The following is a 27,246-nucleotide window of genomic DNA, read 5'->3' as shown; positions in this document are numbered from 1 at the left end:
TATAAGGGCTTCCCTTGTGGCTCAGCTGGTAAAGAATCTGCCTGCAATGTGGGAGACCTGGGTTCAATCCCTGGGTTGGGAAGATCCCCTGGAGAAGGGAAAGGCTACCCACTCCAGTATTCCGGCCTGGAGAATTCCGTGGACTGTATAGTCCATGGGGTCGCAAAGAGTCGGACACGACTTCCACGTTTAGAAGACATAGAGGTCAGAATATAGGAACCCAGTTTGGTTCTATGCCAAGATTTTTAAGAAGTTTGAGAGTTAGCATAGGTAATCAGTGTTTGTCCTTGAAAGACAATGCAGTTATAACACCATAGAGAGAAATTATCAGAACAGTTTTTAGTAACATCCAATTGTGGGTCCTTAGCATTGTTTTTCCGTCCAGTAGATAAGAGTGGACACTTTTATTATTGTTGGCACATTTTGTGCTAAGCATTGTACCAGGCACTGAGAATACAAAAGAAAATCATCTTTAATTTTTACTTTTTGGCTGCACTGCACAACATGTGGGATCTTAGTTCCCCGACAAGGTATTGAACCCTGCCCCCTGTTGTGGAAGCTCAGAGTCTTAACCACTGGACCACCAGGGATGTCCTCCTAAGGAGAGTCATCTTTGCCTTTAGGAACTAGACAACAGAAACAGGTCACTTCAGGGTGATGGGGTGAGGGTTCTGATTGGGATATTTACCAGGGGACCACAGGAGGGTAGTGGAGGGTGGCTGGGCTAGGCGGGTGGGTGGGCCAGATATGGAGAGTCACTGGGACAGACCTCTCTCAAAGAGGAGGTGACCTTGGAACTGGTCTTCAGAATGGGCAGAAGTGAGCTGAGGGGAAACAGGAAACTGCAGGTTCCGGTGGGGAGGCGTTGATCAGGAGAAGAAGCAGGTATAGGAACGTGAGTGGGTGGATGGGTGTAGATGGTGCGTAGTTCTGGGCGCCAGAGTTCTCAGAGGGAGGCGGTGTCTGGAGGGAACAGCCTTGATGCAGGGGATGGTCGGGAAACCTCTTACTTCAAAAACGGGGATTTATTGTAATTTAATATTGTGATCTGCACTCAGAGAAAGAAAGGAGAGGTTCTATGTTTGAAATGTTAATTTGCAAGTCAAATGCAAAAGAGAGTCAAAAGAGAAAATTAAGCTAGGTATACCCAGGAAAACACAATTAGAGATATAAAACACCATAGTCTCCTCAGAGTCCATGACTCCTGCATATTTTTAAGTTTTGTTGAGATATAATTGATAGACCAAAGCTGCACACAGGTAGTGAGTACAGTCTGAACTTGGACATATGCAAACAACCATGAAACCATCACCACCATCAGGGTACCAGACACACCCATCATGAGCAAAGCTGATCAGGGATCCTCCTGAGTGGTGAGCTGCTGGCTGTGGGCTCATTCCTCGTGGGGAGAGGCAGGGTGTTTAGGAAAGGGTCCACTGGGCATAGTAGTCCCACGAGCAGAGCAAGGCTGCGGGGTGGACAAACCTGTGATGCTTGCTCAGATTTTTTTAAAAGGAAGTTTTGATCATTATGGAGAAAAAACAATTACTTCAAGTAACTATAATAGTGTCTCCTTAGTTTCTGTTCCTTAGTTTCTGTGTCCTTGGCTGAACTGTGATGTCCTGGTCACTTTCGTTGTCCCCCGCGACTAGGGTGACAAATAAGCAGCTCTTATCTCTCCTGTTGGAGTGTGGCATCCTGGGGGCAGGGGTGGGGAGTGGCTCACCGTGGGGGTCTTTGGCCCTCCCATGGGACTCTTCCCCAGGGTGGGCCTACAGCTCATGTGCTGAGAGAAGGCACAGACCAGGTAGGTGCCACCTTGGAACCACAGATCAGAGACATGCTGGCAGGACGATCACAGCACATGTCAGATCACTGGGTGAGTAAAACATGCAGGTGAAGCTGGGAGGTGGCATCACAGACAGACCAGGGGGTGCACATGGGAGCCCGTGAGCTGGGTGATTCTCCTGGGTGTGGTCCTGCAGCTGCCCACCCCCACTCGACAGCCCCCCCCCACCACACACACACATATAAAACCCTCTCCAGCTCCTTCAGCCAACAGCTCAGAGCTGAATCCTGGGAGTGCTGGCAGAATGTTCTAGATGTGTGTGTGTGTGTGTGTGTGTGTGTGTGTGATAGGCCGCTTCCTCTTCTCTTGATGAGCACAATACTGCCTTGCTCACAGACCAGGGTGACATGCAGCTGTAGGTGCGGAGACTCTCATTTTGGTGGCATAGGTCCATCCACAAGTGTCGTGAGAGTGGACCACGTACCCAGGAGTGTGGTGACCACCGGTGTTATGTTGGGAAACAAGTGTGGTGTTGCCTTGGGGAGATGGCAGCAGGAACACCAGCCTCAGTGTGGAAGGACAGGGTCTCCATGCCTGTGATGTCACTTCCCAGCTTGTCTCTCAGGGACGAGATGTCTGAGAACTGGCAGCCCCACCAGGGACCCATGATGATGCTCTGGAGTGAAGGATCTCCCTGCCTATGAAGGGTGTCCTTTTCCCCTGGGCATGGTGAGTGAGTGTACAGGAAAAGAGGTACCACACCTGCATCAAAACAACCTCCTCAAATTCAGGACGAGTCTATTTCCTTGATTAACATGCATCTGGAAGAAATAGAAAATGGCTATTTCCGATTACCATTAAAGTGTACTAAGCCAACATTCGTGTATATTTTTCTCTCCTACATTCACTCAAGGACTTGGAAAGAAACCACTTCCCTTGCATTTAGCACTATGCCTGTGATTTATGGACTTCCCAGTTGGCGCTAGTGGTAAAGAACCCACCTGCCAATGCACAAGACACAAGAGATGTGGGTTAGATCCCTGGGTTGGGAAGATGCCCTGGAGAAGGAAATGGCAACCCACTCCAGTATTCTTACCTGGGAACTCCCATGGACAGAGAAACCTGACGAGCTTTAGTCCATGGGGTCACAAAGAGTCAGACACGACTGAGCGACTGAGCACACACACACATACATACTGTGTGATGTATTCTAAGAGCTGCCGGGCACCCTGCAGGTACATCTGATTCAGTGAGGATTGATGTCCCACCTTATCACTGCAGCATCTCAGCAGCTGGGGGGATGTCTCTATACGTCCAACTTAATTGCCAGATGCATTTATATTGGTCAAGCAGTTGGCTGCAGTCTGTGTAGCTGGATTATTAATATATATATTCTTTTGTTCAACTAATGACCTAAACTTTATAGCATGTGGATAAAAAGTGTCCCCAAATGTGGAAAGGAAACTGACAGAGCATGTTGGTGTCTCATTAAACTAACTGGCCCTGGCCTCTGGGGATATCTGTGAGCAAGTCAGACAGAGTGGGCTTATCCCCATGCTGATGGCCCAGATCCATCAGGCGGTTATCTCTCCAGGAAGCAGCAGCCTTCTGTTTGCTTCTTAGGGAAACTCCAACTTTTAAACATTTCAAACAGAAAAAAAACCCTCTGTGATTTTTTTTTGTATGTGTGGGGGTGTGGGGGAGGTGCTGCTTTTGCAAATATGACTTAATAGGCTGCAGCCAGCTTCTTGGAAACCAAACCATCTTTTCAGTAGTGTTGAAAAGCCCTTCCCTTTGACTGAAAATGCCTTTGACTTTAGAAGAACTCTGCTTAGAGTTTTGTGGCTCTGTTGAGCCCCATGTGAGTGAGCACATAGTGGGGAATTGTCTGATGGCACAGAGGCATACATCATTTTAGCTCTTAAAATTGTATCAGAGATGAAGAACACATTCACGTTCTAATTTAAAGTCTTCCTGTGACTTTAATCATCACCTCAGAAATGAAGTGCTTTTTAAATTTCTGTTGTGTTTTACTATGAAAGTGAAAGTGTTAGTTGCTCAGTCATGTCCTACTCTCTGTGACCCCATGGACTGTAGCCCGCCAGGCTCCTCTGTCCATGGGATTCTCCAGGCAAGAATACTGAAGTGGGTAGCCATTCCCTTCTCCAGGGGACCTTCCTGGACCAGGGATTGAACTGGGGTCTCCTGCATTGCAAACTGATTCCTCCTGGTGTCTGAGGCACCAGAGACCAGCAGATTATCTCTGATATAAGAGAAAAATCACAGATTTTGTTATTTAGAATCATAGGGTAATTGACAATGGCCATCTGCTGGAGGGGGTAGTTTTGTTTCTGACTTGTTCACTAATATTATTTTACATAGCTAGGGCTATATGACATTATTTTATATGTTTTTATCCCTTTTCTTTGGAAAGCATCAAACTGGGTCTATAAACTTTCACTTGTATTAATTGCACCCCAGCTGGGTTATGGTTTGCTGTTTTGTCTTGATTTTGGAGCTGAGAGCAAGAAGGAGGATGATGTGGGGTCTCAATGAAGAGAACCAGGCTTCCATGTTTGAGGTCCCTTGGGGAGGAGGTTGTGCTTGTGGCGGCTGCACACAAGTTAGTGGTGTTTGTCATTGATTCTAAGGAACATGCCTAAAACAGGCATCGTTTTAGGGCATGAGGATGGAGTGGGCTCATTGTACAGTGGTGAGTGTTCCGAAAAAGCTGGCATTATTTCACCTCCATCTTCAGATGCAGGCCTTCTGCTCAGCGCCCCACTTCCTCTGGGACAGAGCTGCTGAGCAAGGGGAGCTGACAGTGACAAGGTCACTCATTCCTCATTTGCTGTCTGCTCCATGCATATCCGTCCCCACAGCACACAGCAGAGGAGATTCCATCACTTCTGCAGCCTTGGTCACGAGAGTAAATGAGCTGAAGCCCTTGTGTGCCAAGCACATTGTTGGGCATGTGGACAGTTGAAAAAGGGGAGACGTTGTCTTCACTCTGCAAGACCTGAAATCTTGCTTGTGTTTACTTACATTCATATTCAGTAGGTATGAATAGTAGCGTAAATGATTATACTATTTAATGGGTTGGTATAGAAAGAAACTGTATAAATTATACATGGAGATGTCCGACACAGGACTTTAGGGGAAGGGCTAATAAATTCAATAAACCATCAGCAGTAAGAATAAAAGAGTTTTCCTTGAGCCAAACTGAGGACTACAGCCCGGAAGCCTGATTCCCAGATGACTCTGAGAAACTGCTCCGGAGAGGCAGGGTTCTCAGCACAGTTTTATATCTTGTCAGAACAAAGAGCATTCAACAAGCCAGGGGTACATTTCTTCAAGGTTTCAAATCACAGACCAGCCTGACATCCACAGAAAGTCAGCATGACCTTGGCACCTGGGAGGGAGACTTATCATCAAAGGGGGACCAGCACCGGCATCCCAGGAAGGGAGGCGTTTAATCTTTATGTTGAACGTGGACAATTCTTCACTTCTGGTCAGTGTGTGCTTTTCCTTGATAATTAAAGCAGATGTACAGTGTATGTTTGATAGGCCACAAACAGGCTGTTCTAGTTAGCATCCAATTCAAGTCAACTCATTCAGGTGAACTCAGAATGACTTCCCCAGACTGCAATATGTGAAGATTTATTTATTTTTATTTTGAAAAACAGGCTGGTAGAGATTTAATTTTATATACCATATAGTTCCCCTCTTTAACATGTACAGTTCAGTGGGTTTTAGTATATTCACAAGTACGCAGCCATCAGCCCAGTCAACTTTAGAGCGTTTTCATCACCTCAGAAAGAAACCCCTTTAGCTGTCACCCACTAACCCACCAAAGTACAAGCAGGAAACCGAGAACCAGAGGACAAAGTAGCGTTGTTGGAGTTTTGTTACATTGCTTGAAAAACAGATTAGGACACAGAAGGTTTCATACTTTAGAGTCTATCTGTAGTTCAGTAGGTCCCCTACACACAAACCTTCAAGTTGCAGACTTTCAAAGATGCAAATGTGCATTCCATAAACATCAGGCATGAGTGACATTAGACCTGGCCCTTCATCTCCAATCACTGACGACCCTTCAGCTCCACCATCTCCCACCTCCTCTCCCCACCCCAGTTAGTAACTCTTCTTGTCTGTTCACTTGATGCCAGCCCCTGTGTCCCAGCTGTTGTACTGGACTACTGTACTTTTCAAGGCACAACACTATAAGATTCAAATGTTTTCCTTGTTTTTTATGCACTGTTCATGTGAAAAGCGTTACAAACCTATTACAGTATAGTACTATGTAGCCAATTGTGTCACTTGGGTACCTAGGCTAACTGTTGAACTTCGAACAAATTTGACTTAACAAATACGCTCTCAGAATAGAACTCATTTGTATGTAAGGGATATATTTACCTATTCAGTTTAATTAGACACTGTGGGGATGAGTGTGTATGTGTAAATGAACTGAAGAGTTTGGGTGTTCGCTCTGACTTTGTTCGCTGTGACACTGATCTAGTCTCATGCCCCCGACACATTCTCTTGGTTGGGGCCCACTTTAGTCCCGTGTTTGGCTGGAAGGTGGGTGGAATCATAAGGTTGCATCAAGGCTCTTGTGGGCCAGGAACTCACCCATCTTCGTGGAGCTCGGAGCCCCTCTGTGGGAGCAGCCCCCCCACATCTCAAGTGTCTCAGCTGGAACTTCCTTCTCTCTCCCCCTGACCCCAGTCTGGTGCCAGCCCTACCCCTGCAGTCAGGTGTCTGGAGAGTTCTCTCTTGGTCCTCGTTACAAGCTCAGCATCAAGGCGCTCTGCCCTGAGGCAGCGTGGCCCTACCAGACAAGGTGGACCTGGCAGGTGCTGGCGTCACCGACCCACTACCAGCCTGTAAACCAGCAGGCTTGATTCTTTGGCAGTGGTACAAGAGGTTGTGAAAGGTGGTAACCTGATACATGTGGTTGTCGGTGAATTCATTTCCTCTGAAAGTACCAGGTGGAATCAAAGGTTGTGATTTGGGCTTCTCTGAACAGGCAAACGAATCCTCTTAATCTTGCACTTTCTTTAATCAAACTGCAAGACGAATATTATTCACTTAGCATGCTAAGTGTGTCCTTGAACATGAAATGAAAACTGTTCATTATAATTAAGAAGGAGGAAATGGGGAGCTGTGTTTGAAGTCCCAAAGAATCATTTAAAAAATGGATGATTCAGCAAATGTTCATTTATTACCTGTTATATTTGGTGCTGTAAAGCAGGTCCCGAACACTGGGTAGCTCAGAGCCCAGTTGTGGAGACAGAAGTGCATAGCTGACTGCATTTCAGGTGAGGCTTTATCTGAAGAAGCACTATGACGATGGCCTCGATCAGCTTGAAGAACGAGTTACAGATACAACTTTGCAGAAGACTTGGCTGACTGCTGTCATAATTCATTTCCTCTGGGGGTGCACATGCCTTAAGGCCCACGTCCTTCTTTACACAAACCCCCATGGGTGTCCACTATGCCAGGTGTGCCCACCAGCCCAGGACCTCCTGCCCACATGCCTGATGGCTGGCCATATCTCTTTTGATGGCAGGCCGTAAAGTCCTCTGTCCAGGACTTAAGCAGGTGTCCAGAGCCATCAAGAATCATTTTCGTGCTCTGTTTGGGGAGTGGTAGAATGCTGTTGTTGTTTTTTCCAGTAGCCTTTATTTTTAGAAGTTTTAGGCTCACAGGAAATGAAGGAAAGGTCCGGATATCCCCCTGTCCCCCTGCACCACACATGCATGGCTTCCCCCACTATCAACATCTATCGCCCACCAGCCACAGCTGATGGTAGGATTCAGTGTTGTACATCCTATGGGTTTAGATGAATGTACCTCCTGGTTTACACACATTTACTTGTATGGTCATGAAAAGGGAAGCATATCATTTCCTGCTATTGAGACCAAGAATTAGTGGTTTTTATTAAATATGTGTTGCATTGCATGCATGCTCAGTCATGTCTGACACTTTGCAACCCCGTGGACTATAACCCACTAGGCTCCTCTGTCCACAGGATTTTCCCGGCAAGAAGACTGGAGTGGGTTGCCATTTCCTTCTCCAGTTTATTAAATATAAGCTTTGAGAAGGGTCTGCGTTATTTAAAAGAAATACCTTTGTTTAATTCACTTCTATTCCCACCCAACAAATCCCACTCTCAAATTTTTTTAAAAAAAGGGCATGAGAGAGAGGCATTGATTTGTGCACTAACCTCCTAGGCGCGGGAACCCGGCCTGGCTACCACCATCCCCGGGCCTCTCAGCACTGTTGGCTGTCTGGATTAGGTCTGGGATGAAGGTCAGTGGTGAAATGGTTGCCTTCTTTTTGCAGAGTATGAGCGGTTACAGCTTGCCCTGCTTGTTGATCATTAACCAGGTGGGGGCCTTTGTTCCAGGCACAGGTGATGGGCAGGTGTGATTAAGGGTATTCTCTTAAGCACCTCGGTCGTCATTCATTTTCAGCCTTGCGGCATCTCACAATGCCTGGTCCTGATGGAGCCGTCAGCTTGCTCCGAGACATCAAAACTCAAGCCCTTCTCAGCTTTCCTCCCAACTGTATTTCCTATACTCACCTGCCCTGGAGCTGAGGCCAGGCATGCTGTTTTGAAATAGTAGTGAAATTTACAGTAGGGAGTAGTTAATGTATGTTAGCTTCAAGGAAGCAGACACTCCTGAGAGGGTCTTGGGGGCCTTAATAAAGCATTTCAAGGAAGCAAGAGTATCGAATTTATGCTTTTTGTGCTAAAAACATTAAGGTATTTAAATGTGTTATTCTAATCCCGCTTGCAGCCTGGGAACAGGAGGATCCTATATCTTTTATTTAAATCCCAGCCTTCCTCGACTGCACCTAGTAGAGGAAGAAACAGATGCTAACCAGTCGACTTCAGTGAATATAAAAGTCAGTATCATTCACAACATACAGCCTAGTAAAGTTTTTATAAAATGCGGTTACCCAGATCTTAATCGATTTGACACCATTTGGTGTCGATGTTGGGTTTTCAGAAGCCAGCCTCCTGTCTGAGCGCCTCTTGAGTTGCTCTGTGATAAAATTGTCATGGACACAAGTGCAGGTGATAAATCCTGAACCCACAAGCCGGGTATCCTGATTTCAAAGGGAGCCGTTTCTCAGTTGCAGAGTAAGCTGATCTTCAGCCAGGGTGTCCTCCCTTCACCAAGAGCACTTCTAAAAGCCCGAGTAACCCCGGCAGCATTTACAGCCCTGGTGCAGGATCAGGTTATAAGGGTTTTGTTCTCTTAATAAAGAAGATCAGGTTCCCTCTGACTCGCGCTGTGGGATGGCTGGTCTGTCCCCCCAGAGGCTGGGGAGCAAGATGGGCCATTAACAGGCAGGTAGTCACTGAGGTCAGTGATAAAATTAATAGATGGCCTCATCTCCACATTAGGTGATAGCATCCTTCCTTTTAAAATTCCTGTTTATTGAGGAAACTTTCAGCATTTGGAATCAAGATGTAGAGGCCGTATAAAGATGACCTCAAGGGCCAGAAAATCTCGTCTTGACATTTTTCACCCTTAGACCTTGGGTAATGCATCCCAGTGAAAGTGGCCAGGCGAGTTTGTTTTTCAAGGTCCAACACTAAACATAGGAGAGTCAGGACTGTGTTTTGTGCAGTGTGTGTGTGTGTGTGTGTGTGTGCAGCTCTAAGATAGTCAGGGACCCCTCCGGATTTTATATGATTACTAAATATTAAATATCGAATGAGGTAAATGAACCTTTTAAACAACAATGATATTATCAGTGGAAAAGGTTGATGTATTGTTATAGCAGTCAGTTTATATAAATAGTATTTTTTAAAAGCCTCTCAAGTTCTTTTTTTGCTTCTATTCTCCCCCCTTCCTCCTTTTGCCCCCTCCCTCCCCTTCCTCCCTCGTCTCCTTTTTGTTAGAGTTTGAAGGTGAGCTCAGCTTCAGCTTTTGAGAGTTGACTTCTACGTGAAACGTATTTTCTGGAGCGTGGAATCATTTTTACTTACCAATTATGGAAAATGAATACTTAGGCCATGTTGAAAATCATCTTTGTACCTATAGGATGCTGCAGAAATGTTACGTTTTCTATAGTTTGAATTTAATATCTGCCCACATATATGTGTTAAGTTCCTAAAGTGACTGTAGAATGGTCCCAGCAGGATATAAAGCAAGATGACAGGCTACCTGCCTGCTTCCCCCTCAGCCCCCACATAGCCAGATTTGTCACATTGTGCCCAAAGCACACACTCAACCTCCACTGTCATCAGAAGAAGACTGCCTTATGGCTGAAGCTGGCAAAATACAGGAAATGTTATCAGAACGTGTGCATTTCAACCATACCAAAATAAGTAACGGTGCTGGCACACCTGGGCTCTTGGCTTCATTTCTTAGCAAATTCAGTGGCATGGTGGCCTGTGTGTCATAGCATTGGCTGGCCAGCATCAGGGTTCATCGTTAATTCATGCAGATGTTTGTCACCAGTAATGAAATTCTGCATTTTATTTAGTCAGCAAGTTCAGTGCCTATCCTACTAGCCTCTGCATTGGTCGTTATTAGCAGTGCGAAGGCACTCAAGTGTTGGAGATTTCAATAGCGTGTGATTTCAGACTGAAATCCTTGTGCAGAGAGCAAATACCCGCTGAAATGCTTAAACAGACCTTGTTTGGAGGACTTGCACCGCCCGACATCCTGAGAGTGTTTGTAGAGACTTGGTAAGCCAGTGTCTGCTCTGCCCTCCAAGTGCCTGTTTAAGATGATACTCAGGGCCTCACCATCGGCTTATCATAGTCAAAGCACAGTGATGGAGAGAGGCCCGGGGTGGAGGGGTGGGGGAGTGGGAAGAGACCAGGCTTATGTGCTAGCCTGTCCTAGGAGAGCCCTACGAGAAGCCGAAGAGCTCTGGCAGCTATGTGTCACTAACAGCTGTCACAAAAAGCCTGTAGTAGTCTATAATGTTTCCAGGGATGTTGGCAGAAAACAGAAATCAAGACCCTTGGCTTGTTTAGTCAGGAAGCTTGTAAACAGTGTCCATTCCTGGACCACAGGCGGTGGGGGGAGGGGGTGCTTTTATCTACTTCCGAGGGTGCCAAGTTTAGATCTTACAGAGGCGTCTGGTCATTTTTTGAGTGCTTTCATTCGCCACGTTTCTAGGTCTGTTACTTATACGGAAGTTAATGTATTTTTGTGTAGGTCGAAGAGTATTTTTTCCCCTGTTATCCACAGTATGGTTAGAGATGTAATTAATCTTAGAACCGTGATTGTGGTAGTTAGTCCCCATGGATTGAAAGTCCACGGTATGAATCATTGGATTAGCAGTGAGGCTGGGGTGAGGACCAGGCCGGATGAGGAAGGAAAGGTGAACGAGACAAACAAACACACCCCACATAAAGGATGTGCTCAGTCACACTGAGTATATATTAATTAGGGTTCATAGAAGTAAATACAATTGAGGGACGTGCTGGTGGCCCCCTTTGTGGTCTCTTATCCTTCTTGCTCTTTTATGAGGTCAGAGAAGGAACAGTAACTTCAGTCCTATGGCATTTTTTTTTTTTAATAATTAAAATGGTTTTTATTCCTTTGTGTATGTTTCCATATTTTTATTTTTATATTATTTTAATTTATTTTTTAATGATTTACAATGTATCTTTATTTTTTTATTTTTTTTTATTTTTGCTTGTTTGTTTGTTTTTTATTTTTTATTTTATTTTTTTCATACATTGATATGAATCAGCCATGGATTTACACGTATTCCCCATCCCAATCCCCCCTCCCACCTCCCTCTCCACCCGATTCCTCTGGGTCTTCCCAGTGCACCAGGCCCGAGCACTTGTCTCATGTCCTATGGCATTTTGAAGGAAATCTCCCCTTTTACATTACCAATCAGATGTGGTTTTGAAATTTTTTTAACTTTTATTTTATATGGGAGTGTAACTTACAATGTTGTGTTAGTTTCAAGTGTACCAGAGAGTCAAACATGACTGGAACAACTTAGCACACACGCACCATAGACCAGTCATTTTGAAAAGTAAAAGTGAAAGTGTTAGTCGCTCAGTCGTGTCCACTCTTTGCGACCCCATGGACTGTAGCCCACCAGGCTCCTCTGTCCATGGAATTCTCTAGGCAAGAACCTGGAGTGGGTAGCCATTCCCTTCTCCAGGGGATCTTCCTAACCCAGGGATCGAACCCGGGTCTCCTGCATTCCAGGCAGATTCTTTACCATCTGAGCCACCATGCTTTATTATCTGGTTTTATACTCTGAACAAACACTTCATCATAACTGATGGTGCTGTGTTTTGGACCCCATAGATTTATACTGCTCTTTCCCCCAGGTGGGCTATGGAAAAGAGCCCACTTTCTTTGACTCTCCGTGGAAATAGCCCCTCTCAGGTACAGGTTGCACACCATCTCCTTTGGGGCCGGGCTTCTACAAGTGCGGTGTCAGTGTACCTTCTGTCCTGGGTCTGCCCGTCCTAAGGCCTTCTGCCTTGGCTGCCCTTCAAACGCTGCCTCCATCTCCAGGGTGGAGATGGAGACCTCTTTCTTCTTTCCTCTCACACTAGTCCTCTTTTCTGCACTTCTCAAGCCCTGCCAATTTTTCATTCCCTTTTCTGAAAGCAGGTTTTGTAGAAAATTCCCTTGCCCGTCCTAAGTTACGTATGATGGACGGCAAAGCAAAACGGATCTGTGCTAGTTTTCTGATTTATTGGGAAGACCTATCCCAAGACCTCTGTGAGCATCTCGACTGCCTTTATCATCCGGGAGGGCGGGCATGCCCCAGAGGAGTTTGCACATATAGCTCCCGCCTGGTGGTGTGATTACTGATGGGCTGTGTTTTGCGTTAGCTTGAGTTGTGTATTTCATTTGTGAAGCTGGCACATACTTGAAAGCCGCAAGCTACTGTTTTCTGAAAGCTTCTTTGCACATGAGCCTAAAACCGTCTGTATTGGATTTGGAAATTATCCAGTAACTGCCCTTTTAATGCAGCGAAATGTAGATTACAGCTGTTTCCTCTGGAAGGCCGTGTAGAGTCCTAACTCGTCTCTCTCCTCCTCCAGGGTGTCTCCTCTGCAGAAGTCGGAGATAGTGGACGTGGTGAAGAAGCGGGTGAAAGCCATCACCCTGGCCATCGGGGACGGTGCCAACGATGTGGGGATGATCCAGACGGCCCACGTGGGTGTAGGCATCAGCGGGAACGAGGGCATGCAGGCCACCAACAACTCGGATTACGCCATCGCTCAGGTGAGCTGCGTGGTCGACCAGCCGTCACATGTAGTTGACAGAGTCCACTGGGCATGAAGGCCAGCTGGCGCTTGACCTTCAGTCCAGTCCTTCAGCCGCCCCTTTGGAGGCGGCATGGAGGAGAACCCACCAGTGTAGCTGGGTTTCTCTCTTGGCTTCATCTTGTGTAGTTACGAGGCCCTGTTCTGCGGTTTGGGTTTCTTTTTCGGCTGTGGGAAGGGCCAGGCTTTCTGTTGTCCAGGTGAGAGGTCATTTCCAACAGATGAATCTCTGATTTTATGATAATAGTCTCTTCCCCTGAACCCTGCAACCGCTGCATGTTCTCTTCCAGTGTCCTCCATGCCCAGGGATGGCTGTGCTTGTAGCACCTGTTCTCTGCATCCTCCCTCCTGGCATCTCCCCCCTGCCAGAAGGTGCTGGAACCCTCTGTCTCACGTGGCACGTGAGGTCGGGGGACTCAGTGACTCACAGGCGCTGCCCTCTTGGCTGTGCCGCAGGGCTGCAGGGCCACTGCTGGCAGGGGCACGAACCCCAGGCTTGGGCAGCGGTCCCCCCGTGGTCAGCAGCACAAAGCTTTTGGCAGTTCGGCCACATCCAGCCTGTTCCTCTCTGGTCTGTATGATTCAGCAGAGGCTCCTGACAGACTTAGCAGCTCCTGCCCTAGCAGTCGGAGACCAAACGGAATGTCCACTCCTCAATGACAGCCCCAAAGTGAAGGGAAGCGGCCAAGCTCCTGCCCCCCTGGGATTTTCACCTAGACCATCTTTGCTGCCTGACCATCCGGGAAATCTAGGTGTCTCAGAGAACACAGACCGTTTCCTCCCATCTCCGATCACAGTGTGCGGGGATTAAATGCCTACTGGTTGGCTCAAGTCCCCTCGTGTTCCTCCGTGTTCAGTCTTTGGGAGAATGCATTAACCTTATCACATGAGCACAAGTAATCATGGCCTTTTCCTCCTTGAAGCTGAAATCTGGGGCTGCATGTTAAGCGTGGAAGAACTTGTTGCAAGCCCAGGGATGCAGACTGGCCTTCTGTACCTTCAAGGCCCCACTTCCCGGAGGGGGGCTCTGCTTAGATGCCATCTCAAATCCCCACCACCCCCCACCCACCAGCTAGTGGTTTTGCAAATGCAGAGAACAGCAGGATCCTTATAAATCCAAAAAGTGCATGAAATCCACCTTGTTCCTTTTGTCGATTTTAAATGAATCCTCAAGATGATGACTCACGTAGGTGGGAGAAGGAATTCAGACTTTATAGGTGGGAAAACTGGGCTTCCTTTACAAGAGGTGACCTACCGCGGGTCCCAGCCCCCAGGGTCAGAGAACAGTGGACCTGCACGTGACCTTGGGGAACTAGCCCCGCGCACCTGCCTGGTTCCTTTCCAGAGTCGACTGCCCCAAGGCCTATGGGACTTGCGCTTCCTGCAGGCTGTCAGCACCTGGAGATGTTATGCACCCCAGCATTATTAAATACTTGAGTTATAGCATCATATGGCTGGCAGGGGTCTTCAGAGGTTTCCTAGGAGCTCCAGGCAAATATTTGTCTTTTTCTTGCAAATGTCGAGGGAAGGGAGATTCCGTGACCTGCTTTATTGAAACCGGACTAATAGGATGTGGGATCTGGAGCAGTTGGTCTCTTCAAATTAAAGGCAAATCAAAATGACAAGCAAATCAAAACTAAAGGGCAGATACAGAGGGCGGCAGGGCTTTGTGATTCTGTTTGGGGCTTTTCTTGTCCATCCAGCCTACATCACCTGTGCTGGAGGAGCTGATGGACAGCCCCAAAGACTGAACACAGAGGAACACCAGGGGTCTCTAGCCAACCAGCATCCCTGCGTGTCCCTCCCGTCCGCCATCCTGTTCAGGTGTAGACAGGGATCCCGTTATTTCGGGTCTGCGTTCTGCTTACCTCATACCCTCCTTACCAGGATGTTTCCTCTGCCATAATTACTAGGTAGGACATGCCACAACTGACTGAGTTCCTTTGGTTGAAGTTAATAAAGTGATAAATGTCTTTGGTCAAAGTTCATGCCTTAGCACTTGATCTGTTTATTTTAATGTGGATGAACACATTTTTGATTGGATTCTTGAGAACGTGCCCTGGAAAGTTATATCCAGAAGGAAAAAAAGGTTAGCTCAAAGACTTGTCCTCAGGAAAATTATGAAGTCAGCAAGCCCTGGTCCTGTTTCTCCCCAGCTGTGCTGTGCTGTGCTGTGTCCACGGGGTGGCCCCAGGCTGCCGACTGGCCCGCTGGGGCCTCACTGTGCAGGGCCAGCCCGTGTCATGTTGTGTCTCCAGCCCTCCGCTGCCTGTTCTCCTTGGGGAGAGTCATTTCTGCCCCCTGCCTCCTTAATGTTTTTTGAGCAACCTCATGAAAACAGCATTTTGATTTAGGATTTTTTTGCTTTGTTTTCTGAAAAGAAATCACTGTAGTGCTAAGCTAGGGCCTTCTGGATGGTTCCAACAGATGTTCTCTGTACTCATGGAAGGTTGAACGCCAGGGTGTCCAGGTCAAATACAAACTTCTTCTTTATTTGTTTAGCCATTCCCTTTGGAATCCTTGATGACCCTGTATGGGGAGCTTTATTTCTCCACGTGTACCCATTCCCACCACTCCAGAGTCTCATTCAGCTTTTGGAGCCACATGTAGACAAGCCATCTGCAGAAACTCACCCAGATGTGGTTCGCGTGGCTTGAGCTCCTGTCCTTAGTGTTAACACCAGCTATTGTGTGGCCTCCTCTCGAAAAAGTGTTTTAAAAATACTGTATCTTTGGCCAGTCTTTCTTTTCTGTAGATGGTTAAATGTACCTTCAAAAGTAACCTAAAGTTAATAGGAAGTTGACAACAGCAGAACTCCTAGTATCTGTGCATGGTCCTCTCGTGGGGAGTGATGGATGTAAGTTTGTGGGCTGCCCTGCGACTCAGAGCAGGAGGTGAGGTTTTAGTTCAAGGCAACCAAGGAGGACTCAGTGCCAGGAGAGGCTAATTGAATACATAGGAACCGTGAAGTGAAGCAGGATCACCCCTAATGATGCATACTGCCAGAACACGCCAAGACTATGACCCCAAAAACAGCCCATCTCCCTCCCTCCGGCTCCTTGTTCACAGTTTTGGAGGCTTTTGTGAATTAGGACCCAGAAGACAAAGCCAGGCTAAGGGGAGGCTGAGGAGATAAGATTGGAGTGGTGTCCAAAGACCCCCTGCCCCGAGGAGGATTTGAGTATTTTATTGGAATATTGTTGAATATTTCATACTGCAAGAGCTAAGCCATTACATCACTTTCAACTGCAAGAGCTAAGCCATTACATCACTTTCAACTTGGTGTCAGCTGCGTGTTGATGTTTTATTTGGACGGACGACTACATCACATTTCAGCAAGAGGGGCTCGCTCTTGTTGGAGGCCAGAAAAAGGGGAAGGAGATGGGTCTAGAAGTGGAGGGCAGAGTGTGTGTCTCTCTGTGTGTAGAGTGTCATTGTCTCGCACCTGCAGGCTGACAGTGGAAATAGGAACAGGTAGTGTCTATATGCGCATCCCTCTTCTTAAAAGGATACAGGTGCATGACAGTCCCTGTCCCTTGCTCCTGTTGTCATTACCAAATTGGTGATTGAATAGAAGCATCTTATTTCACTGCTCTTTTCTTCCAATTTTGGTTGGTCACCTCCTTTTAATAATTAATATCCTAAAAGCATTAGAGTAAATAGAACTTCACAAGACAGCAATCTGAAGTCTAGCTGTGTGACTGGGGAAAATCATAACTCTGTAGCTTAAAGAGGAGATCTTAGACCTTCTCACCTGGCCTGAAAGCTGCCTCTAAAGCGAGTGGTGTTCTTAGTCACCAGCAGAATCAGGGTTTGTCCACTCCCTTGCCTGTCTTCTCCTCCGAAGGACATTCCAGACCCTCTTTCTTTCCTTTTTCAGTTTTCCTACTTGGAGAAGCTCCTGCTGGTTCACGGTGCCTGGAGCTACAACCGGGTGACCAAGTGCATCCTGTACTGTTTCTACAAGAACGTGGTGCTCTACATCATTGAGGTGAGCACGGCTGGCCCCTTCCTTCAGGAGGAGGGTCCTTATCAGAGGGACCTTAGGTGACTTCAAGGAAGGGTTTTGTTCAGGGAATACTTAAAAGATGTTTCCCTGATGTGTGGAGCCTCTTTGAAGCTGGGGACACCTTCCAGATCTAGTTTCGCTGGATCAAAAGTCAGACATCCATGGCTGCCTTCTGCCTTCTCTCTCCCTGATGGACAGATGGACAGGGCAAGGCCCTCTCCTCTGAGTGGCCCTCCTGCTGTCACTCACACCCTACCCCACCCCCCAGTGGCGGGAGCCTGGGCGGCAGATGTTGGCACCTGGCGTGGTGAGCGCTGAGACGTTCCTAGGCAACCCAGCCTGGTTTTTCTTCACTGAATGGAAGGGTTTCTTGCTGGATGTCTCACGGACTCCGCAGGCTTCCTGAGCTTTTGGTTCTTGCTTCTGGGACATGTGGATGTTGCTGCTTTAGCCGGGAGGATGTGGGATTGAGTGGGGAGAAAGCCAGGAACATAATTAAAAATGTCTCAATGAACGCATTGAGTCGCCAGCCTGTTTTTCAAGATGCAGATTCGGTTATAAGTGAAATACGCATGCTGGTTGGAGGGACCGGTGGGGCAGAGGTGCTGGCCCAGGGACGAGTGGAAAAGACACTTCAAGTTCCGCTCCGATGGGAGCACCAGGCGCCTCGTTCCTCCTTCTTTGGAGCAGCTCTACTGTAAAGGTGTGGCCGTCACGACTAAGAGATTTCCAGACGTGTTTAGGAAAGAGGCAACAGGCAGTCACTCTGGGGAAATAGGGAAGCAATGGTCATTGTGTGTGGTGCGGGTTATTTTGTGTCTGGTTTCTCCACTCTTGGCTGAAATAATAACTGAGGCATAGATCCACTGTTTCTGATGTGGTCCCTGAAAAGGCTCAGCTCAGATCGTGGACACGGGGTTTGCTAGTGGAACTGCGGTTAACCGTTTCTTGACCAAATCATCTGATCCTTCCTGTTGAAGAGTCAGCTCAGACCTAGAGGTTTGAATCCCTCCCTCTGTAGCCAAACTCCTACCAAGTAGTTTCCCCAAGTTGCACAGGTTGTTCACTGCACAAGGCTGCCCAACCAAAGCAGCTGAAACATAGGAAAACCTAGAAGAAGGGATATGTTTTCTTACCCCTACAAAGGGCAGCCCACTTGCCTCATCTGCTCATCTGGTGCTGCTGTGTTCAACTCCACCCTCTCTGAGTAAGGGCTTTCAGATGTTACCCACCATAAATGCTGTGGTTTCTGTCTTCTTTCTGTCCACATTCTTACAGTTCCCTTTGGGTGCTTAAAGATGTTTGCCAGCCCCCTCCCCACAGCCTTTTCTGCATCTGTAGCAGGAGTCCCTCCTGAGTGTCACTCGGGGTCACAGATAATTGGTGCTGTGGTCTGGGGCCAGGATCACTGAGGCCCTGGTGTCAGCAAGTTCCCACATGTCAGCGTCTCTCACGTGCATGTTCGTCTCTTGGAGCTGCTGGCTTCAGAAGCTTGCTCAATAATCTGGCTTTCCTCATGATCAGCACATTACAGATAGTCTAGACTTCTTATCAGAACCGTCCCCATGAAGCCCCAACCCTGGAGCTTTCCAGAGCTTCCTTGGGGGCCCTTCTTAGTCACTGACACCTACTATCTTGGCTTTTTCCTTTAAAAAAAAAAAAAAAAGCTTCCAGTGAGCTGACTCTGAGACAAGTACAATTTCAGTCTGTCTGAAAAATTCTGTTTGGCAGACTTTCAACTCTGAACGTGCCAGGCAAGTTCCTTACATTAATATTGGCTATTGTGGCTGAGCCGCAGGGGTTAAACAGTCTTGCATAATCAGGCTTTTAAAACATTCTATATAAAATACAGTGTCTCCACTGCTCTGTGCCCAATTTTCTCCTTGGTATGGCTGGGTGATCTTCATTTTAAAATAGGAAACGAAATCCTTCCTGAGCCCAGACAGAGCACTGACTCAGACTGCATCTGCCATTGCTGCATAACCTTCATGGCATCAGTGGGTGTGCTTCAACATAATTCAAACATAGGAAAGTACTACGTGCATGCTGTTTTAGTGTATTTTGAGCTGAAAGATCAAAGATGGTATAATTTGATTTGTTCATTTGCAATCAAAAGTTTTGCATTCTAAGGGTTACCTTGTAGCTAATTATTTATGTGAGAATAAATTAAATATATTGTGTATTTTTCTTAAATGGTTTTCTTATAACTCAAGAAGAAACTCTTTGCAATAGCCAGGATGTTCTCATCTCAGATGCCCTGTGATACATGTAACTGTCACCTAAAATACAAACTTGAAATAATTTGCCAACTAAAAAAGACATCAATACAAAGGTGTCATGCATGTACACACACGTATCTAGCCTTAGTCATTAGTAGGAGAATCATTTGTTGTTGTTTACTTGCAAAGTCATACCCAACTCTTTGTGACCCCATGGACTGTAACCCGCCAGGCTCTTCTGTCCATTGGATTCTCCAGGCAAGAATACTGGAGTGGGTTGCCATTTCCTCCCCCAGGGAATCTTCCCAACCCAAGGATCAAACCCATGTCTCCTGCATTGCAGGCAGATTCTTTACCACTGAGCCACCAGGGAAGCTATCATGACTTGAATTACCAATAAAGGTGTTAGACACAGGAACCCTTGACAAGTTTGAAGAGAGTAGTTGAATTCATTCACTCATTCGTTGCCAACAATTTGGAGCACCCATGCTCTAAACTCTGTGCCAGGCAGTGGGACTGCTCAGATGTATGTTTCAGAAAGCCCATCCTGCCTGCATTAGAGATGCTTGAATGGGCAGACATCACTGTTTTAAAGTATAATTAATACACCATAATATATACCATTTCTTGGTGTACAGTTCCATGAATTAAAACAGGATTTTTATCATTAGAAACTAACTGGCGGCTTTCTGTCTGCCTCTCACAGATGATGACAGACAAAAATGTCACAGAGAGTCCTGTGGATGGAAGATGATAATGGTTGCAAAACAGTGTGGATGTATATGGTGGCACAGTGGTAAAGAACCTGCCTGCCAATGTAGGAGACAAGATGTGGGTTCGATCTCTGGGTTGGGAAGATCCCCTGGAGGAGGAAATGGCAACCCACTCCAGTGTTCTTGCCTGGACAATCCCATGGACAGAGGAGCCTGGAGAGCTACAGTCCATGGGGTCACAAAGAGTCGGACATGCACAACTGAGCACACATGTGTGAATGTATATATTAATATCACTAAACTACACGCTTGGAAATGGTTAAGATGGTGAACTTTATGTCAATTTTGCCACAATTTTTTGCTAAAATGTTAAAGAATGTCACAAGCATTTGGCTGCTTTAGTCACATTGAGGGGAAACCAAAAAAATGCACTTCAGCTTATTGAAGGCTTGAAAGACAACTTTACACTTAAGTTTTTTTCTTTCATTTATTTTTATTAGTTGGAGGCTAATTACTTTACAATATTGTAGTGGTTTTTGCCATACATTGACATGAATCAAACCAAGCAGATGCTGAGTTTAATGGCTGTGACCAGATGGACCATACTTCTCAGAAGGAGAAACCTTGTCACGGGGCTGGCTTGGGAGGGGGGTGGCTTCACAAGCCGGCCAAGCAGGTGGGACCCTGATCAGCCAGTTGGAGGGGAGTGTGCCCTGTGTGTCTGCATTCAGGGCAGGAAAAGAAATGGAATTTGCAGAAGCCAAGGAGGGCATGGGTGGCCACTGGAGTGGCCAGAGGAAGGGCCTGAAAACCAGACAGGAGCTTTGTTGCTCTTGGAGGCTGGGATTCGTTTTTCATTCTGGAATAGGCATGTTCCACAGTAAAAGCAGCTTCAGAAAATGTGTCTGTCAGTGTGGCAGGCAGATGGTAAGCAGAGACCTTTAACATACTTCTGTAGTTTTAACCTGGGGCGTGAATCCTGGCCATCATGATGGTGAGCAGTTGGTGGTTCCTAATACAGAGACCAACCACAACATATAGATATCGAAGTGAAAAAAAAATGGGAATTTTTATACCACTAAGAGTGAATGCCTACTTATTTTTGGCACCACATATAAGAAATTTTAATGTTTTCTTGGGGTTGTTAAATTGGTATGGGATATGGGCCAGGAAATGGGGTGCATATTAGCCTGGTGGTCTGGAAATATTATCACCAAATGAGAAATAGAGATTTAAACTATTGCATTTTGGGATCGTGGTAAAGAACCCTCCTGCCAACGCAAGTAGATGTAAGACACACAGGTTCGATCGCTGGGTTGGGAAGATCCCCTGGAGGAGGGCACGGCAATCCACTCCAATATTCTTGCCTGGAGAATCCCATGGACAGAGGAGCCTGGCGGGCTACAGTCCATGGGGTCGCAAAGAGTTGGACATGACTGAAGTGACTTAGCACGCCCACACGGGATCCAGATGAACAAGACAGAGCCCTGGCTCTTGGAGTCAAGTGAGGGGACACAAAGAAGAGCACCCACCACTCAGACGACTTCCAGGAAGATGCTTGCAGTGAGATCTGTCAGAAGGCGTGCTTCACATCCAGGAAGGGTGGCAGCTTCCAGGTTCTAGGACGAAGCAAGTCAACACCTGAAGGATGAGGAGGGGCAGGAGGGGAGCCCACACCTGCCGTTCCCATCCCATGCCCTATTTATTCCAGCTCTGTAGAGAAGTAATACAAGTAAACAATAGGGGGAAAGTGCATTTTGTTGGGATTTTATGTTTCGGTGAGAAGGCGGCTGCAGAACTTGTTAGACGTGGGCTCAGGACCAGCTTTTCAAAGCCTAGTTGGTTGCTGCTGGTCCTTAGAGCTGGGAGTGTGTTAGCAGAAGGTGAGGGGAGGAGAAAGGGAGAAGAGCGGTCACCAAGCCAGAGAAGTCTTAGCAGTCCAGAGGGATCCCCCCACCAGATACCCGAGCACTTTGAACTTTATAAAAATAGACTCTTACTGCTTTTTACAGGTGACAATATATGCTTTTTTAATGATGTTTTCGCAGCTGCTTTACCTAAGAGGATCGTTATAAAGATCCAGCGTTCTGGAAGAAAAAAGTATTCAGCCGTGGCTGTTTTAAAAATTGAGTCTCTAACTCCATAAAATGTTTAAGCCTCCCTGGAATTAAAAAAAAAAAAAAAGAGGCGCAAGTCCAAAAACAAAAAAAGACTTTGAGAGCTCTACGGTATGCATTATTCCAGGTGACCACATTTCCCCACCATCTGGTACTTGGGCCAAAAAAAAAAAAAGAAAAAACAAAACACCCAAACCCAGCAAAGTGTCCAGCTCATCACGTCTGGTCTGCATTAAAGTTCACAGGTTCCAACTCACTTCCCTTCCTGAAGGCCTCCTGCTTCCAGAGACAGCTCCACCCAGGGCAGTACTGGGTGCTTCTCTATCCACCAGATCGGTGGGGACGTCCAGGCACAATGAGTGACCAGCACCCAATAAACACACACTCGACTGAGCGGGTTTCAATAGCGGCCAGCCTCTAGGAAACTGTCAGGCTTCTTGGTTTTCTCTTTTGTTTGTTTTGTTTTTGTTTTTAGGATAGAAGAGAAGGTTTGCACTTTGTACTGTGTGTCTTGCCTTTTAGGAAATGCCTTTCTGATCTAACCTTAAATCTTTCCGGGTGGAATTTTCACATGGAGAAATATCCCCTCCCAGTATTAGTTAATTCATTTTACAGTGTGTCTAATCTCGTCTTTTGAGAGTGAAGTATATTGATTGCATTCTTTACACACTTTATGGGCTTCCCAGGTGACTCAGTAGTAAACAATCCACCTGTCAATGCAGGAGACGAGACGTGGGTTCGATCCCTGGGTTGGGAAGATCCCCTGGAGAAGGAAATGACAAACCACTCCAGTATTCTCGCCATGGACAGAGGAGTCTGGCAGGTACAGTCCATGGTGTCACAAAGAATCGGATATGAATGAGCACATGAGTACACACACTTTCCTACTCAAACTAACTTCTATTTCAGCTGAAACTCTCAAATAGATTTTTCATTCTCAGGAAGTTGATTTTACCAGTTAGGTTTTTCTTTTTTTTTAGGTTTTTCATCTACTGTTTTTTTCTTGCCATTTTCCTCTGTTTGATTTGCTGTCCTGAAATGCATTTTTTTTCCTCTCCTTTCTTCTGGCAGTAGAGACTGGGTTTCCTAAAACTGTTGAAACCAAATTTCCTTTCATTTTTACAGTTAATTTTGGGATAATGTCTCGGCACAAATCCATTGTGATTCCTACCTGTCCGTGTTTATCTCTGTACACTGGGGGACACTGGGCTGAGCGGGTGTGGTGGAAGGTCCAAGATCAAGGGACTACCCTCGTGGTCCAGTGGTTAAGACTTTGCGCTTTTACTAAAGGGGACATGGATTCAGTACTTAGCTGGGAATGAAGATCCCATATGCCACATGGAACAGCCAAAAACTAATTTTTAAAAAATTTTTCTAAAAAATGGAGAATTTGATTATAGACCCAGAAGATACAAAGTGACATCAGAAGGCACCTTCTGTAGACGACGAAGTCGGCAGCGGCGAGGGGGCGGTAACAGTAACAGACAGAGTGTATTGACTGATGATGTGTGACTCCAATGGCAGAAAAATCTTTTCCATTATAGGTTACAAGACATTGAACATAGCTCCCCGTGCTCCCTATAGTAGGTCCTTGTTGTTTACTTTATATGTAGTAGTATGTATTTGTTAATCCCAAACTCCTAATTTATCCGTCCCCGTTCCACTTTCATAACCATAAATTTTTTGCATCTGTGAGTCTACTTCTGTTCTGTAAATAAGTTTGTATTTTTTTTTTAAGATTTCACGTAGAAGTAATAGCATATGATATTTGTCTTTCTCCTGACTTCACCTAGTATGATGATTCCTAGGTCCATCCATGTTGATGCAAATGGTATTACTGCATTCTTTTTTATGGCTAATATTTCATTCTGTGTGTGTGTGCATGTTTATATATATCAGATCTTCTTTATCCATAAATGTTTAACTTGCTTCAGTGACTTGACTGTTGTGAATGGTACTGCTATGAACATTGGGGTGCATGTATCTTTTTGAATTAGAGTTTTCAACTTTTCTGGATATATGCCCAGGAGTGAGATTGTTGGGTCGTATGGTAGCATGGCTCATAGTTTTAAAATATCTTTTATAGGCAAGTAAAATATAATTACTTATGGTAATGCAATTCATCTTTCTTTTTCTTGTACTTGAGAGTTTTCTGGCTTTGACTTTTAGTTGAAATCATTCCTATTAATAAGCACCACATTAGAAACTCGTCTTCCCTTCAGTAAAGGCCTGTACCCTTAAGTAGTAGCTAATCTCTGCTGCATTCTGACAGCTCATTTGAGCCCCGGTACTGGTTTTCCAACAGGTGCCCTTTCCTTCTTATTTCCAAGGTCCTGGCAGACCCAGTAGACTGTTTCAAGAAAGCTCAAGAGTAATGTATATATTTTCTTGCCTGATCTTTCAAACGAAGGGAAACAAAGTAGATTAGTGCAATCAGATGCTGCCAGTACCTGCAAAGCACGCCATTAAAAGAATATTGATTAAATATTGGCCTCTTTTATCTGGGGATCATTGGATGAAGTTTATCATTGCTCCTTAACTAAGCTGCATGTTGTTCTGATAATCTGTTGTGGGACACTTGTCAATTTGAAAATTGCTTTTTCATAACATGGGCTATTAATTAGAAGCTGTTACCTCCTCATTAGCTTCACCTAATTAGTTTCCCTTATTCCTTTGAAAGTATTTATTAGTAAGGTATGCCATTCTCCTATTTTATAAGGTGTAATTTACATGCACAAAATTAATACTTTTTAGCATACAGTTCTGTGAGTCTTAACAAATGCATTGCTATTCTCGGATATAGAACAGTATCATCATTACCCAAACCTCCCTCAGCTCCCTTTGTATCAGCTTCTACCCCCACACCCAGTCCCTGGAAATGACCGGTCTGGTTTCTGATGCTATAGTTTTGCCATTCCATAGGCATATAACTGCATAGTGTGTGGTCACGCTGGCTTCTCCTTGCAGCATAATGCATTTGGGATTCATCCATGTTGTTGAGAGTGTCAGTAGTTTATTCTTTTTTATTGCCAAGTAGTATTCCTTTATGGACTTCCCTGGTAGCTCAGCTGGTAAAGAATCTGCCTGCAATGCTGGATACCTGGGTTTGATCCCTGGGTTGGGAAGATCCCCTGGAGGAGGGCATGGCAACCCACTCCAGTATTCTTGACTAAAGAATCCCATGGACAGAGGAGCCTGGTGGCCTACAGTCCATGGGGTCATGAAGAGTTGGACACAACTGAGCGACTAGGCACAGCACAGTATTCCTTTATAGGAATAGAGTTTCCCGTGGTTGGGGAGTTCTGGAAACCCAATCCCAGGGGTGGAGAACCAGGGGCCAGAAAGTCAATGAACTCCAGGTAATATCATAGTTTAAGGAAGGGCTGGAGTCAAGTTTGACTGGGATGACACTGGCCATAATAAAGCAAGATGGTGGTAATGGACGGGTGAGTCAGCCTGGCGAATGTTGTCTGCTTAACCTCTCTGGGAAGAGAAAGACCAGAGGCCCACAGAATTGTCTCCTAGAGCCACACTTCCATCCACTGTCTGGCTGGGCACCATCACCATGGCAGCATTGGCCATGGCCAGAGGCTCCACCTGGGGGCTTTGTCTCCAGCTTGTGCCGTGCAGACTAAGCCCCAGACCACTCCCAGCCTCAGTGTCCTTCTCTGTAAAATGGCGATAAGATAGCCCATGTATCAGAAAGTTGGTGAGGATTAAGTGAAATCACCATGGAAAGCCTTTAGCCAACCACATAGCAGCCCTCACATCACATCAGCCTTTAGCATCCCTATAAGTTATTTCATATCTGATACGCTTACAGCTACACTGTGTTCACAGGCTTGAGAGGCTTCTTGTCCCTGCTTCTCCCCAGAACAGGAATCTAGTTTTCTAGTCCCCCTCCCCCACAACAGGAAGCCTTCTGGGGAGGAGGCATGTCTTCCCTCAACTGCTTCTGTAGATGCTCTGCCTTGAGTGTGGCTCTGATTATATAATCCTAAACCCTGCAACTGTGGATAATCACTGTCGAGCAAAACAACCAAGACCAAACTGCTAGATTAACTGGAAGTTTGCTTGCTTCCCATCTGTGCATTGCTAATAATTGAGGTGCTGATACATTGTTTTCCAGTATTGTGGGCCCCTGTCCATAACTGAGAAAGAGTTCTTCTAACATTATTTGAGGTCTCATCTGCCCTGACCCAGAGTGGCCCCTGCAAATTTCATCACGTAGCCTAGACCCCTCAGTGCTTACACACTCTGCCTGAGTTACATCAGGAGCATTTAAATGAAACATTAAAACTGCGTCCTCTCCCCAGTCCACTCTGCTGGACTTTGCTGGATGGAATCCACGTGAGAGGGCTTCTCCCCCAGAGTATGAGATTTGCCGGTTTCTTTCAAAGCCAGGACATTTCATGTGAACTGAAGGTCACTCTCCAGGCTGTAAAGGATCAGGATGCCTGTCTGCTTTAGAAGCCAAAATAATCCTATCTCTGGTTGCCTGCCGATCGCCTGAAAACACACCCTCCTCTCTCCTCATGTACAAACTGGGTGGGAATTGTGCTGTCAAAAAGGTAATGTCAGCACTTTCAGGTGGGTAAAGTGCTGTGTTGATCTTGGGTGTTTTCCACTTATAGTTTTAAAGCATCCAGAAGTTCTGCCAGTTACACCTGCAAAAAGGTGCTTTGAAATTCACCTGCTTTGGGCTCTCTACCATAAGAGCAAGTTACAGTGAGATACTGGTCACCAGTATGTGTTGGAATGAAAATAAAAAGTAAGTTTTCCTGGGTTCTTGTTGCTATTCTTGCTGCTGAGCACATTTTAAATCTTTAAAAGTTGGGTGCATTTGGTATAGCCTGACTTTTTTGGTGGGGGAGGAGACTTGCCAGAGAAACCAAAAGGCAGTGCTATAAAGCATTCCTGTGCTATTTGATGGGTCATAGTAAAGGCCGCTGGGGTCCATTCTTATAATACTATTGTTAGCTGATGTAAAACATTTGAGTTAGTGCATTTGACTTAGTGATTCTTTCTGGAAACATTAAAAGCTCATAGTAAGTACTTGTAGTATCTTGTTACTTTATCCTCAAATGTATCTGAAAAGACTGATGGAAGACTCACCAC

At 45.9% G+C, this 27,246-nt stretch overlaps 1 protein-coding gene across 1 annotated transcript in view; it reads left to right on the top strand.

Annotated features, from left to right (window-relative positions):
* The window catches only part of LOC122686919 (phospholipid-transporting ATPase IB), a 442,214-nt gene that overhangs the window by 235,830 nt on the left and 179,138 nt on the right, over positions 1-27,246 (top strand). The window contains exons 26-27 of the mRNA XM_043892282.1: positions 12,846-13,029; positions 16,951-17,061. Of these exons, the coding sequence (XP_043748217.1) occupies positions 12,846-13,029; positions 16,951-17,061 (295 nt within the window). The remainder of the gene's footprint in view (positions 1-12,845; positions 13,030-16,950; positions 17,062-27,246) is intronic.

The sequence above is a fragment of the Cervus elaphus genome, chromosome 30 (assembly GCF_910594005.1).
Source record: "Cervus elaphus chromosome 30, mCerEla1.1, whole genome shotgun sequence".
NCBI lineage: Eukaryota > Metazoa > Chordata > Mammalia > Artiodactyla > Cervidae > Cervus > Cervus elaphus.
The sequence above is the reverse complement of the archived record's forward strand: the minus strand, read 5'-3'. Positions and strand labels throughout refer to the sequence as shown.